At 44.3% G+C, this 14,050-nt stretch overlaps 1 protein-coding gene across 1 annotated transcript in view; it reads right to left on the bottom strand.

Annotated features, from left to right (window-relative positions):
• Positions 1–14,050, bottom strand: part of STK39 (serine/threonine kinase 39) — a 479,134-nt gene that overhangs the window by 16,774 nt on the left and 448,310 nt on the right. The window contains exon 16 of the mRNA XM_030209520.1: positions 9,278–9,346. Within this exon, the coding sequence (XP_030065380.1) occupies positions 9,278–9,346 (69 nt within the window). The remainder of the gene's footprint in view (positions 1–9,277; positions 9,347–14,050) is intronic.

Below are 14,050 nucleotides of genomic sequence, written 5' to 3'. Positions count from 1 at the left end.
GAGATAGAGATAGAGGAGAGCTCTTCTACAATCCAGGGTTTGCAGGAAAGACAATGCCTGAGAACTGCGAGATGTGGGGGGTGAAGGTAGAGATGGGGACGGGGGATGGGGATGTACAAAGAATCATGGATTCAGGTGCAATTCTGAAAATCTTTGGAAGGAATATGAGGTGGGTTCAAAGCAGAATTCTGTTATGGATGAACTGTGTATGTAGGATAATGAACCAATGTTTGCAAGTCACAGATTCATCATGCAGCTATCAGAAAAAACTGTCTTCCATGTAAGATGTTGAATAGACACAGATGCCAGAGTTTTAAAGTGTTTGTCCATGAGCCTAGCTAGAATCTTATTGAGGTCCTCAAATGGGTGGTTTCATGTTCAAGAGGCATCTCAGAGCAGACAACTATTGGACAGGCTGCACAGATTTTCCCTAAAGCAAGAGAATGATATATTGCTACTGCTTCCAATTGGTTTTGCACATAGATAATTTGGAGACCTACTCCTGAAAGATGTAGTGATGCAAAAGAATGTTGCAGGTGGACATGAAACTGGATCTTCATTTTGGGCATGTACCCACAGTGAGAAACAATGCATTTAGCCTGGTACTACTTTAATGGAAAGTTTTCATGAAGCTAAGAGAACTTGCTTTACTGATTCTAGAATGGGCAATGACACAGAGGGGCATAATCGAACGGGGCACCCAGGTGTTCCTGAGGGCGTCCTCGCGATGGGGTGGGGAAACCCGTATTATCAAAACAAGATGGACGGCCATCTTTCGTTTCGATAATACAGTCGGGGACGCCCAAATCTCAACATCTAGGTCGACCTTAGAGATGGTTGACATAAATGTTGAGATGGTAGACCTTAGAAGGTGGTCGTCCCCGGTTTTCGGCCATAATGGAAACTGAGGATGCCCATCTCAAAAACGACCAAATCCAACTCATTTGGTCGTGGGAGGAGTCAGCATTCGTAGTGCACTGGTCTGCCTGACATGCCAGGACACCAACCGGGCACCCTACGGGGCACTTTAGTGTACTAAAAAAGCCCTTCCCTTACCGATCCCTTAGCAATTCGGAAAGGAACAGGCATGCATGAAGGATATTGCATGCAAATGAGCTGCTCACTGTTAGCTCATTTGCACATGATTTCCTTCCTAAGGAGGGGAAGCCAGTGCAGAGCAGCCAAGCATTATGCATGGCTGCTCTGCACATGCCAAAGACGGCTTCATACATGCAGACAAGCTGCGTGTATAATAGCAGTCTACAATCTTAAATAAATTGCCATATACAACCTTAGAAAAATACAAGTCCAGGTGAAAACGGCCAAGTGCTCGTCAGGGATGTCTTTTTTTTTTTTTTTTAAAAGAGTATGGGTGGATGTCCTTTGCTATGCCTCCGTCCCTGCGACGGCAGTTGAGGACGTCCAAAATGTGGAAGTTTCTGTGAGGACGTCCATGCCTGGATGTTTCTGTGAGAAGGACGTCCATGCCTTTGTTATGTTTCTGACACCCCCTTTATTTATTTGGATTTTGGATCACAAGTAGCAGCAGTGGGATTTGAACTGGCCACCTCTGGATTGCAAGACCAGTGCTCTAACCACTAGACCACTCCTCCACTCCCTTGAAATTTGGCTGTCCCGGGGGTGGGGGGGTGGAGAAGGACATCCACGCCTTCGCTATGCCTCCGCTGACATACACGTACCTCCCCCCCCCCCCAAGGACCTGCATATTGCTGCGATGGACCTGAGTATGACATTTCAGGCTGGCAATAAAAGTTTTTAAAGTTGTTTTTTTTGGGGTGGGAGGGGGTTAGTGACCACTGTGGGAGTCAGGGGAGGTAATCCCCGATTCCCTCCGGTGGTCATCTGGTCAGTTTGGGCACCTTTTTGAGGCTTGGTCGTAAGAAAAAATGGACCAAGTAAAGTCACCCAAGGGCTCGTCAGGGACACCCTTCTTTTTTCCATTATCGCTCGAGGACGCTCTGTTAGGCACACCCCAGTCCCACCTTCGCTAAGCCTCCGACGCCCCAGGGAACTTTGGTCGTCCCCGCGACGGAAAGCAGTTGGGGACGCCCAAAATCGGCTTTCGATTATGCCAATTTGGGCAACCCTGAGAGAAGGACACCCATCTCCCGATTTGTGTCCAAAGATGGGCACCCTTCTTTTTCGAAAATAAGCCTGATGGAGGTCCGCTCAATCTCCAGGCAGTGGAGGACAGACTGCACTGGGAGATTACCTAGTAGCATATTAAGAGACTCAAGATCCGTGGGAACCAGACTTGTCATGGCCAATAAGGAACAATGAGAATTACTTACACCCAGTTGCTCCAAATGTTTTGAAGCACTTTGGCGATGAGAGGAAAAGAAATTAAAGCATAAAGGCAGCCTTAATTCCACTGGATGGCAAAAGTGGCTAGTGCCAGCCTGCATGTACTTAGATTAATGGAACAGCAACTAGCATATTGAGCATTGTCTTGGGAGGCAAATGTCTATGGTGGATGTGCCCGTAGATGGTAGAGCTTTTAAACTGTATCTGTTGAGAGTCCCTTTGTGCGTGTTCACCTTGCAATAGAGAACATGTTATCTAGTTTTGTTGACCTGGGTGGTACGTGAAGGTTGACACTAAATTCAGCTGCTAGGTTTCCAAATTCTTAGGGCTTCCCAGCAGAGGCAAAGTGATCCCAACTACCTGTTTATGTAGAACATGGCAAACTTGTTGTCCTGATGAGGAGGGTATGGGACTGGATCTAAGTTAAGAATGTATAGAGAGCCTCGAGAACAGTTCTGAATTCCAACTGGTTTATACACAATGTCTGCTACTGTATCATCATAGCCTGTAAATGTGGTAAAAAATAGAGCCCTAACCAGGGTAACATGGATGATACCTCCCTATATAAGAGCCAGGTTTAATGTTAAGAAGCTTCCCATTTATCCCCCATCCCTCTCCAGACCAAGGTCTAACAGAAGACTCTTGCTGCTTAGGGTAGAAAGGGGACCAAGGTCAGACAGGCCAGGCCGTGCCAAGAGGAGGCGGGTGTGGCTGCATGGGACTAGAAATATTGGCAAGGACCATGCTTGAGGGAGATAGCTTTATGTTTAATTGGCTCAGGCCACGATGGCAGTTCGCAGCCATGTGCCAACAGCAAGAACTTTTACATCTAATCAAGGTACAGGGTTTATGAATGAGAAATTTTAAGTGAGTAGTTAAGGAGGGGGGTTGAGACAGCAATGGAAGCTGGAGGACAGATCCTGTTTTATACATAAAAACAAATTCAGTTTTCAGACCTTGCATTATGGATAACTGCACTGCAGAATTCTCAGGTTTCAAAGCATTAACACATGGTAAAGCAGCATCTAGTCCACTAAAATGGGCTAGATATTGCTTTTACAGAACTTGAAGCTATGATTTTACATCTCAAAATGCTATTGGATGCATGGCTTTATTATGGTCAGCCAACTCTGATGGCTGTAAACCTCCCCCAAAAGATTTCAAAATCATTTTTGGGCTCATTTTCGAACGAAAGGGATGCCCATCTTTCGACAAAAATCGGAAGTTGGACGTCCTTCTCACAGGGTTCTCCAAATTGGTATAATCGAAAGCCGATTTTGGACGTTCCCAACTGCTTTCCGTCGCAGGGACGGCCAAAGTTCAAGGGGGCGTATCTGAGGCGGGACTTGGGCATGCCTAACACTAGGACGTCCTCGACCCATAATCGAAAGAAACAAGGACGTCGCTGACGAACACTTGGACGACTTTACCTGGTTGTGTATTTCTTATGACCAAGGCACAAAAAGGTGCCCGAAATGACCAGATGACCATCGGAGAGAATCGGGGATGACCTCCCCTTACTCCCCCTAGTGGTCACTAACCCCTTCCCACCCTCAAAAAACATCTTTCAAAATATTGATTCCCAGCCTCTATGCCAGCCTCAAATGTCATACTCAGGTCCGTGACAGCAGTATGCAGGTCCCTGGAGCAGTTTTAGTGGGTGCAGTGCACTTCAGACAGGCGGACCCAGGCCCATCCCCTCCCTACCTGTTACGTTGTGGAGGAAACAGCGAGCCCTCCAAAACCCACCACAAACCCACTGTAGTCACATCTAGGAGCCACCCTTCACCCATAAGGGCTATGGTAGTGGTGCACAGTTGGGGGTGGTGGATTTTGGGGGGCTCAGCACACAAGGTAAGGGAGCTATGTACCTGGGAACAATTTATGGTGTCCTGGTATGTCAGGGGGACCAGTGCACTACAAATGCTGGCTCCTCCCATGACCAAATGGCTTGCATTTGGTCGTTTCTGAGATGGACATCTTTGGTTTCCATTATCACAGAAAATCAGAAAAGACCAAGTCTAGGGACGACCATCTTTAAGGACGACCAAATTTCAGGATTTGGACGTCCCTGACCATATTATCGAAACGAAAGATGGACATCCATCTTGTTTCAAAAATATGGGTTTCCCCACCCCTGGATGGGACGTTTTGCGAGGACATCCAAATCAAAACGAGGACGTCCCTTTCTATTATGCCCCTCATTGGCGCTCATATTTGTACTAAATATTCTATGCCAGAATCTCTCACAATTAATGCCTTTTACCTCTAAGGTTGAAAATTTGTGTGTTTCTTAGGGCTGATCTCTTATCATTATCTGAGTCTCTGATAGCATGGCATACCATAGCACCATTATATGAGTTTACATGACCTAGCATCTCTGGCATTCTTACATCCTCACCTGTGATATCATCTCATTCACATTCTTTGAAGGGGTGAATGAACATGTGAATAAAAGTGAGTCGGTCGATATTGTATATATGGATTTTCAAAAGGCATTTGACAAAGTTCCTCATGAAAGACTCCAGATGAAATTGGAGAGTCATGGGGACAGGAGGTAGTGTTCTATTGTGGATTAAAAACTGGTTAAAAGAAAACAGTAGGGTTAAATGGTACTTCTCAATGGAGAAGGGTAGATAGTGGGGTTCCCAAGGGGTCTGTGCTGGAACTGCTGCTTTTTAAACATATTTATAAATGATCTAGAGATGGGAGTAACTAGTGAGGTAATTAAATTTGCTAACGACACAAAGTTGTTAAATGCAAGAGGACAGTGAAAAATTACAAGAGGACCTTACGAGACTGGGAAACTGGGCATCCAAATGGCAGATGACGTTTAATGTGAGCAAGTGCAAAGTGATGCATGTGGGAAAGAGGAACCCGAACTATAGCTATGTAATGCAATGTTCCACATTAGGAGTCAACGACCAGGAAAGGGATCTAGGTGTCATTGTTGATGATACGTTGAAATCGAATGCTCAGTGTGCGACGGCGGATAAGAAAGCAAATAAAATGTTAAGTATTATTAGGAAAGGAATGGAAAATAAAAATCAGGACGTTATAATGCCGTTGTATCTTCCCATGGTGCGACCATACCTCAAATATTGTGTGCAATTCTGGTCACCGCATCTCAAAAAAGATATTGTGGAATTAGAAAAGGTAGAGAAGGACGATGAAAATGATAAAGTGGATGGGACGACTTCTCTATGAGGAAAGGCTAAAACGGCTAGGACTCTTCAGCATGGAGAAAAGACAGCTAAGGGTGGGGAGGGTTGCTTAGGGCAAACCTTGGGGATAGTCCTACAAGCATGCACTGGTGAAGAAAGTAGGCCCACAAAAAAATGTTGTCCACACCCAACACATGTACAAACAGGAAGAACTTCAGATTACAGCAAGGAGATATGCTGACCTGAAGGAGAGACAAATGAGACTTCAGAGGGGATGAGCCATGCCTATGAAGGCTGTGACTGATCATCACAGCACTTCATAGTTGGGAACTCCAGTTGGAGGACCAGGTGTAGTTCCCCTTGAATAGGGATGTGGGGCTGACTACTAGCCATGATCTGATACACTTCTGCTGTTACAAAACAAGACTAAAGTCACCAGGGGAAAAAAGGACGTTTTAATGAATTCTATTAGAGCAAAGAATTTATAATACGATGGTCCAAACATGGGAAAAAAATTACAGAAGTTCAAACACGTGACTGCTTAGTAAGTTGAGAAATTAAAGAGATAAAGGTCAGAATGGATCCACAATTTTAGTCATGTTTCCCCAGAGGGTCCCATATGACAGAATGCTGTAGCCATTAATTTCCGCAATGCATTGATTTCAAGAGTAACAGTACTTAAAGCATTAATAACTGCTGCACTAATTTTTAAATTTGGTTTTGTAGTTGTAGGCTTGACTACAGTTCTATATATCAGAATATATTGCTTCCTCTAGAATTCCAGATGGTATTCACGCACCTAAGTGGGTTTCTCATTTTTTTTTTACTACATTCCTTTGTACACACAACTTCAGGCATTGCGCTATATTTACATCTTCTCAGTATTCAATAGTACTTGCTTATGCTTTCATAGGCAGAGACAGCCTAAGTATTTCATATGACTGTCTAATATATAATACATTTTTATAGGGGAAGGTTTTTAAAAATCTCCATTCTGGTGCTTGGTTTACAGCAGGCGTGACGTTAGTGTCATAAAAAGGATGTAGGGCTTACATGCCTGTCCCACAGGCTTAAGTTACATTATAAAACAGCACAGATACTAATACACAGAGGAAGATAATTTTACATTACATCCAAGCTTGTAGCCCGATAACACCTTACAGTTTTAACCAGGATCCAATCAAAGAGACCAGAATAAACTTCTGGGAAGCAGTAAAGAGAAGAGAATCATATTAGATACAAAATTTTCTAAATGAATGGGTTTTTAAAAGCTTCCTAAATGACGGACAGGACTGTGATAGAAAAAAGGATCCTGCAATATCTTCCATAAATGTAGTCTCTGAATTAATAGTAACCTATCAAAAGGCCCTAACCTTTTCTTTCCTTTGACATTTGGAAATGTAAAAAAAAAATCATTAACAGTGCACCTCCGAGCTCTATATAGGGGTGCAAAACAATTTTCTGCCACCAGTTTTACACAGGAACTGCATGGTAAAATTGTTTACAATTTGTCTTCAAAATGTAAAGTCTATACTTGTAGAATGGTCTAAGATATTATAAATAGACGAACCTGGAATGGTTATGAAAATGCTACATGTCAAAAGGATATATGCCTTTTATCACCCAGTATTTCTACAGATATAACAGTTACACTATTTGGTGACATGTACTTATTTGGGTAAAATTTACCTGGAAAACCGTAGGAAAATGAGAACACGTCAATTACTTGTGTGTTTCTATCACAATCAATAATTCTTCAGCCAGTAAATAAAACTGAACAAAAAGCACTTTTCCAGAACCTGACCGTTTTGTAGTTTAAACTAATATATTGAAGGCGACGGAACAGTGTGACAAGGCGGTGGCCGTAGCTAGAAGGTTGTTAGGCTGCATAGAGAGAGGTGTGACCAGCAGAAGAAAGGGGGTGTTGATGCCCCTGTATAAGTCATTGGTGAGGCCCCACCTAGAGTATTGTGTTCAGTTTTGGAGGCCGTATCTTGCTAAGAATGTTAAAAGAATTGAAGCGGTGCAAAGAAAAGCTACGAGAATGGTATGGGATTTGAGTTACAAGACGTATGAGGAGAGACTTGCTGTCCTGAACATGTATACTCTGGAGGAAAGGAGAAACAGGGGTGATATGATACAGATGTTCAAATATTTGAAAGGTATTAATCCGCAAACGAACCTTTTCCACAGATGCGAAGGTGGTAGAACGAGAGGACATGAAATGAGATTGAAGGGGGGCAGACTCAAGAAAAATGTCAGGAAGTATTTTTTCATGGGGAGAGTAGTGGATGCTTGGAATGCCCTCCTGCGGGAGGTGGTGGAAACGAAAACGGTAACGGAATCCAAACATGCGTAGGATAAATATAAAGGAATCCTGTTCAGAAGGAATGGATCCTAAGGAACTTAGCCGAGATTGGGTGGCAGAACCGGTGGCGGGAGATGGAGATGGTGCTGGGCAGACTTATACGGTCTGTGCCAGAGCCAGTGGTGGGAGGCGGGACTAGTGGTTGGGAGGCGGGGATAGTGCTGGGCAGACTTATACGGTCTGTGCCCTGAAAAGGACAGGTACAAATCAAGGTAAAGTATACACAAAAAGTAGCACATGTGAGTTTATCTTGTTGGGCAGACTGGATGGACCGTGCAGGTCTTTTTCTGCTGTCATCTACTATTTTTACTATGTTACTATGTAAACTGCCACAGGAGTTAGAAACACATTATCACGGCCAATTTGTTTAGAAGCCAACTAAAGATACAATGCTTCTAAAAAATTCAGAACATACTAATTTTATCCGATAATATGCATTTGGAATGCAGTGAGAGGACATGAAGAATGAATGATGTCAGGAAGGTTGATGCTATTTATTTTGTCTTGTCTAGAGCAGAAAATATTTATTTAGTTAATGCTAACGCTTTGGTAAAGGTACCTCAAGTTTGAAAGTTACTGTTGATAACAGGACTCAATCCAGCTAAGCTAACTGCTTTTACTACATACTCTGAATGCGTTGCCAGAGAATGTAGTAAAAGCAGTTAGCTTAGCGGGGTTTAAAAAAAGGTTTGGATGGCTTCCTAAAGGAAATGTTCATAGACCATTATTAAAATGGACTTGGGGGAAATCCACTGCTTATTTCTAGAATAAGCAGCATAAAATGTATTGTATTGTTTTGGTATCTTGCAAGGTACTTGTGACTTGGATTGCACACTGTTGAAAACAGGATGCTGGGCTCGATGGACCTTCGGTCTGTTCCAGTATGGCAATACTTATGTACTAAGATTACATTCACTTGTGGAAGCCAAAATACAAAGCTAACAAAAAAAATTATGGTTTAAAAAAAAGGTACATGGCAGCATATCTTCTCCAATGAGATACAGAAAATCACACATTAAGGTGGCAAATTTTAAAGCCATTTCTGCAGGTAAAATTGTTTTTACATACTGAAATGGGCTTTTAATAAATTGTCTATGCTCTGTGCAGATAAAAATTATATTACTTTTACTTGCACATAAAGATATCCCTCCAAAGTGCTCTCTGAATACTTCTGGAAAAAGTATCTGTATAGTTTTTCTTTGATACTTGGTGTAAATTCTGAGGGTACAAATTGCCCACAGAGCTTGCACTAATGTATTGTCTTATTATTGCCTCCCAAGACTCTAGACTTTTAAAACAAACTATTTAAACTTATGGTTTGACTTTGCAGAATTTTTTTTATTTTTTCAAAAAATGTCTTATAACCCCCCCCCCCCCCCCTCCCCAAACAAAACAAAACTGGACACCTAAAGTTATTTACCTATAACTACATCATGACCATCAACAAGGCCTGCTGAATACAGCTCCTGAGAAACGCCATCTGCTGTGTCTGTCCAAACAAGAAGATAGTACATAATACTGGTTAGTTTAAATATCAAGTTTTCAATACACTGCACAACTCAGACTAATATATTCATAGCTTTCACAAGAGTCAATAAAAAAGCAGCATATAACTTGGTTGTTAGGCACTTATTATGACGTTTCAAACGTTTACACACACATCTACGCTTCCTCAATCACCCAAACTATACCAGTAGCTTGTGTCTCATAAGGTAGGTTTGTGCAGACTGAAAATATAACGATACTTTGTCACTCAAATGAACTTGACAATAAGTAATTGTTGAGGGCAGTTTTGGGACTAAAAATGGCCAAAATCGGTGTGACCTGTGTACAAACAGAGTATATACGGAAACCATTTAGTTAACTGTCAATTTTACCCTCCCCGACCCCCCCAAGCCAGCAGGTCTTTTTTCCTGACACACATACTTCTCTCTGCCTCACTCACACCCCATCAACCCTGTCTTCCCTCTCTGCTTTTTTTTTTGGTTGCTCCCAGGCACTCCCGCCCCCTCTGTCGCCGTATATCTTCAATGCTCAAGAGCAGTGTTGCCAGGTGGGCGGTTTTACCGCCCAATTGGCAGTTTTCCGCGACCCGCCGCGGGAAATTTTTGCCCGCGGTGGGTTGCGGTTTTTTGGGCTTCTTTTTTTCTTTTGGGCGGTTTTCAGGCGTTTTTTTGCGGCCACGGGGGGCGGGGTTAGTGACGTTCTGGGCGGGACCGATGACGGGGGAGGCGGGGCCGATGACGAGGGAGGCGGGGCCGATGACGGCGGGGCGGGGTTGATGACGGCGGGGGCGGTGACGCGGGGGTGGGGGTGTCAGGGGCGGGGTTTGAGTTTGGGCGGGTTTTGGGCTGGATTTAGGCTCGTTTGGGTGGGAAAAGAATTTTCCACCTGGCAACCCTGCTCAAGAGTCTTCTATACAGCACTGGCACTGCAGCATACACCGCCGAGATCAGGCAACCCTCAGGGGGAGGAATGCTGGCTTCGGCCTAACCCCTGGTAAGCCTTTCCTTGGCTGAGAGGTGCCCAGCTCTACCACCGGCTGCCTTTCAGGGGTTGTGGAGGACTTGCAGCTCATCTGCATATCCTTACAGCCTTCTCCAGGGTGACTCCCAGGTCCACTCCGCTCCACTCAGGGCCTCCGCTCTAGGTGCCGTGCGCCGGGCATTTTTTTTTTCTTTACATTAATTTTTCTCCCAGTTACTAATTATGGTTCCAGTACACTTTCTCTTCTTGGTACTGTCCCTTCCTAATCTGTTTCTCCATCTGAAACCACTGTACACTGCAGCAACACATTGTCCACCCTCTGTATTCATCATCTCACCATCTCTTTTTCCCTCTTCCTTCTTCTCTGCTCTCAACCTTCAACATTTCCTTCCTTCCATTCATCCCTCTCCTTTCTGAGTACATCTCGCCTTCGTCGCTGTCGTCATACCTCTCCTACTCTTCTCCGTACTCTCTTGCTCCTTCTCCTGCTCTCCGCTGGGGACATTAATCCCAATCCTGGTCCTCCACATCAGCTCTCATCCTATTTGTGCAGGTCACACCGTGATATCTCCAATCTTTATTTCTGTTCCTCTCCTCCCCCTTTCTTCCCTGCCTTTCTCTTGCGCTCTGTGGAATGCCTGCTCTGTCTGTAACAAACGTTCCTACATCCATGACCTCTTTATCTCTCATACTCTCCATCCGCTTGCCCTGAAATTTGGCTTTACCCTGAAGACTCTGCTTCAGTAGTGGCCCTATGCCATGGAGGTTATCTTCTTTCCCATACTCCTCGCCCGGTTGGCTGCGGAGGTGGTGTCAGGCTACTACTTTCACCCTCTTGTAGATTTAAACCTCTTCTTCCACCTCAGTCTCACTGCTTTTCTTCCTTCGAAGTCCACTCCATCCGTCTATTCGCTCCTCTGCCTCTCCGAGTAGCAGTCATTTATCGACCCCCGGATAAGTCCCTTTCTTCCTTTCTCACTGACTTTGATGCCTGGCTTTCCAACTTTCTTGACTCTTCATCTCCTTCCCTCATTCTTGGGGATTTTAACATTCATGCTAATGATCCCTCTGACTTATGCTTCTCAGTTTCTTGTTTTAACATCCTCTTTCAATCTTCAACTGTGCTCCACTGCCCCTACTCACCAGAATGGCCACTGTCTTGATCTTATCCTCTTCTCAAACTGCTCACTTTCCAGTTTCTGTGCCTCAACTCTTCCCCTCTCTGACCATCATCTGATAACTTTCACACTTAAACACACTCCCCCAAGTCCTGTCCAATCTTAACCAACACATTTAGGAATCTTCAAGCTATTGACCCTTCTACTCTGTCCTCCAGTGCTTCAAATCTCTTCTCTACCACTATGTTATCCAAGTCTGTCAATGAGGCTATGTCTTCCTATAATACTATTCTCTCCTCTGCTCTGGATACTCTCGCTCCTCCCATTCCCCATTCTGTAAAACGTACCAAACCCCAGGCTTCGCTGACTTCTAGAATCCGCTACCTACATTCCTGTGCCTGCTCTGCCAAACGCCTTTGGCTGAAATCCCGTGCCCATGCTGACTTCATACATTTCAAATTCTTGCTGACCTCCTTCCAGTCTGCTCTTTTACTTGCCAAACAGGACTATTACATCCAGTTGACAAATTCTCTTTGCTCAAACCCTCGACGTCTCTTTGCCACACTGAACTCTCTCCTCAAAGTGCCTTCACCTCCAACCACCCCTTCACTTTCCTCCCAGACTCTGGCTGAGTTCTTTCATGACAAGGTTCACAAGATTAAACTTGAATTCTCAGCCAGGTCACCTCCACCTCTCCTTCCCTTAGTCCACTCTCTCAACCCTCCAACCCCTGCCTCCTTTTCTTCCTTTTCTGAAATCACTGAACAGGAAACTACACATCTTCTTTCCTCCTCGAAACTAACTACCTGTTCCTCTGATCCTATTCCCACCCATCTACTTAACGCCATCTCTCCTACTGTCATCCCTTTTATCTGTCATATCCTCAATCTTTCAATTTCCACTGCAACTGTTCCTGATGCCTTCAAACATGCCGCAGTCACACCACTCCTTAAAAAACCTTCATTGGACCCTACCTGTCCTTCCAACTATCGCCCCATCTCCCTCCTCCCTTTCCTATCCAAGATACTTGAACGTGCTGCTCACCGTCTTTGCCTTGACTTTCTTTCATCTCAAGCTATTCTTGATCCACTTCAATCTGGCTTTCACCCCCTTCATTCAACTGAAACAGCGCTTGCTAAAGTCTCCAATGACCTGTTCCTGGCCAGATCCAAAAGGCTCTATTCTATCCTCATCCTTCTTGATCTATCTGCTGCTTTTGACACTGTTGATCACAGCCTACTTCTTGATGCGCTGTCCTCAGCTGAATTTCAGGGCTCTCTTCTTTCCTGGTTTTCTTCTTATCTCTTCCAGCGTACTTTTAGTGTATACTCTGGTGGATCCTCCTCTACTTCTATCCCACTGTCAGTTGGTGTACCTCAGGGATCTGTCCCGGGACCTCTTCTTTTCTCCATCTATACTTCTTCCCTTGGTACTCTGATCTCATCCCATGGTTTTCAGTATCTTTACACTGACGACTCCCAGATCTACCTCTCCACACCAGAAATCTCAGCAGGAATCCAGGCCAAAATATCAGCCTGACTGTCTGACATTGCTGCCTGGATGTCTCAGCGCCATCTGAAACTAAACATGACCAAGACTGAGCTTCTTATCTTTCCACTTAAACCAACCTCTCCTCTTCTCCCATTCTCTATTTCTGTGGATAACACTCTCATCCTGTCTCATCAGCTCGTAACCTTGGGGTCATCTTCGACTCCTCCCTCTCCTTCTCTGCACATATTCAGCAGACTGCTAAAACTTCTCGTTTCTTTCTCTATATCATCACCAAAATTTGCCCTTTCCTTTCTGAGCACACTCTTATCACCTCTCGCTTAGACTATTGCAACTTGCTTCTCACAGGTCTCCCACTTAGCCATCTCTCTCCTCTTCAATCTGTTCAAAATTCTGCTGATCGACTAATATTCTGCCAATGTCGCTATGCTCATATTAGCCCTCTCCTCAAATCACTTCACTGGTTACCTATCTGTTTCCGCATACAGTTCAAACTCCTCTTATTGACTTATAAGTGCATTCACTCTGCAGCTCCTCAGTACCTCTCCACTCTCATCTCTCCCTACACTCCTCCCCGGGAACTCCGTTCACTGGGTAAATCTCTCTTATCTGCACCCTTCTCCTCCACTGCTAACTCCAGACTCTGTTCCTTTTATCTTGCTGCACCATATGCCTGGAATAGACTTCCTGAGCCGGTACGTCAAGCTCCATCTCTGGCAGTCTTCAAATCTAAGCTAAAAGCCCATCTTTTTGATGCTGCTTTTAACTCCTAACCCTTATTCACTTGTTCAGAACCCTTATTTTATCATCCTCACTTTAATATTTCCTTATCTTTTATTTGTCCTGTTTGTCTGTCCTAATTAGATTGTAAGCTCTGTCGAGCAGGGACTGTCTCTTCATTTTCAAGTGTACAGCGCTGCGCACGTCTAGTAGCGCTATAGAAATGATAAGTAGTAGTAGTAGTAGTAGTAGAGTTCCGCTCCAGAGCGTTTTATAGGTGGGACAGGTCAAAGAATGCATTCTGGAGCAGAGCTCAGCACTGTACGCTGCACTGCTGGTGCTGAATAGAACAGAATGTA

This window comes from Microcaecilia unicolor, chromosome 7 (genome assembly GCF_901765095.1).
Source record: "Microcaecilia unicolor chromosome 7, aMicUni1.1, whole genome shotgun sequence".
In the NCBI taxonomy this organism is placed as follows: Eukaryota; Metazoa; Chordata; class Amphibia; order Gymnophiona; family Siphonopidae; genus Microcaecilia; species Microcaecilia unicolor.
The sequence above is the reverse complement of the archived record's forward strand: the minus strand, read 5'-3'. Positions and strand labels throughout refer to the sequence as shown.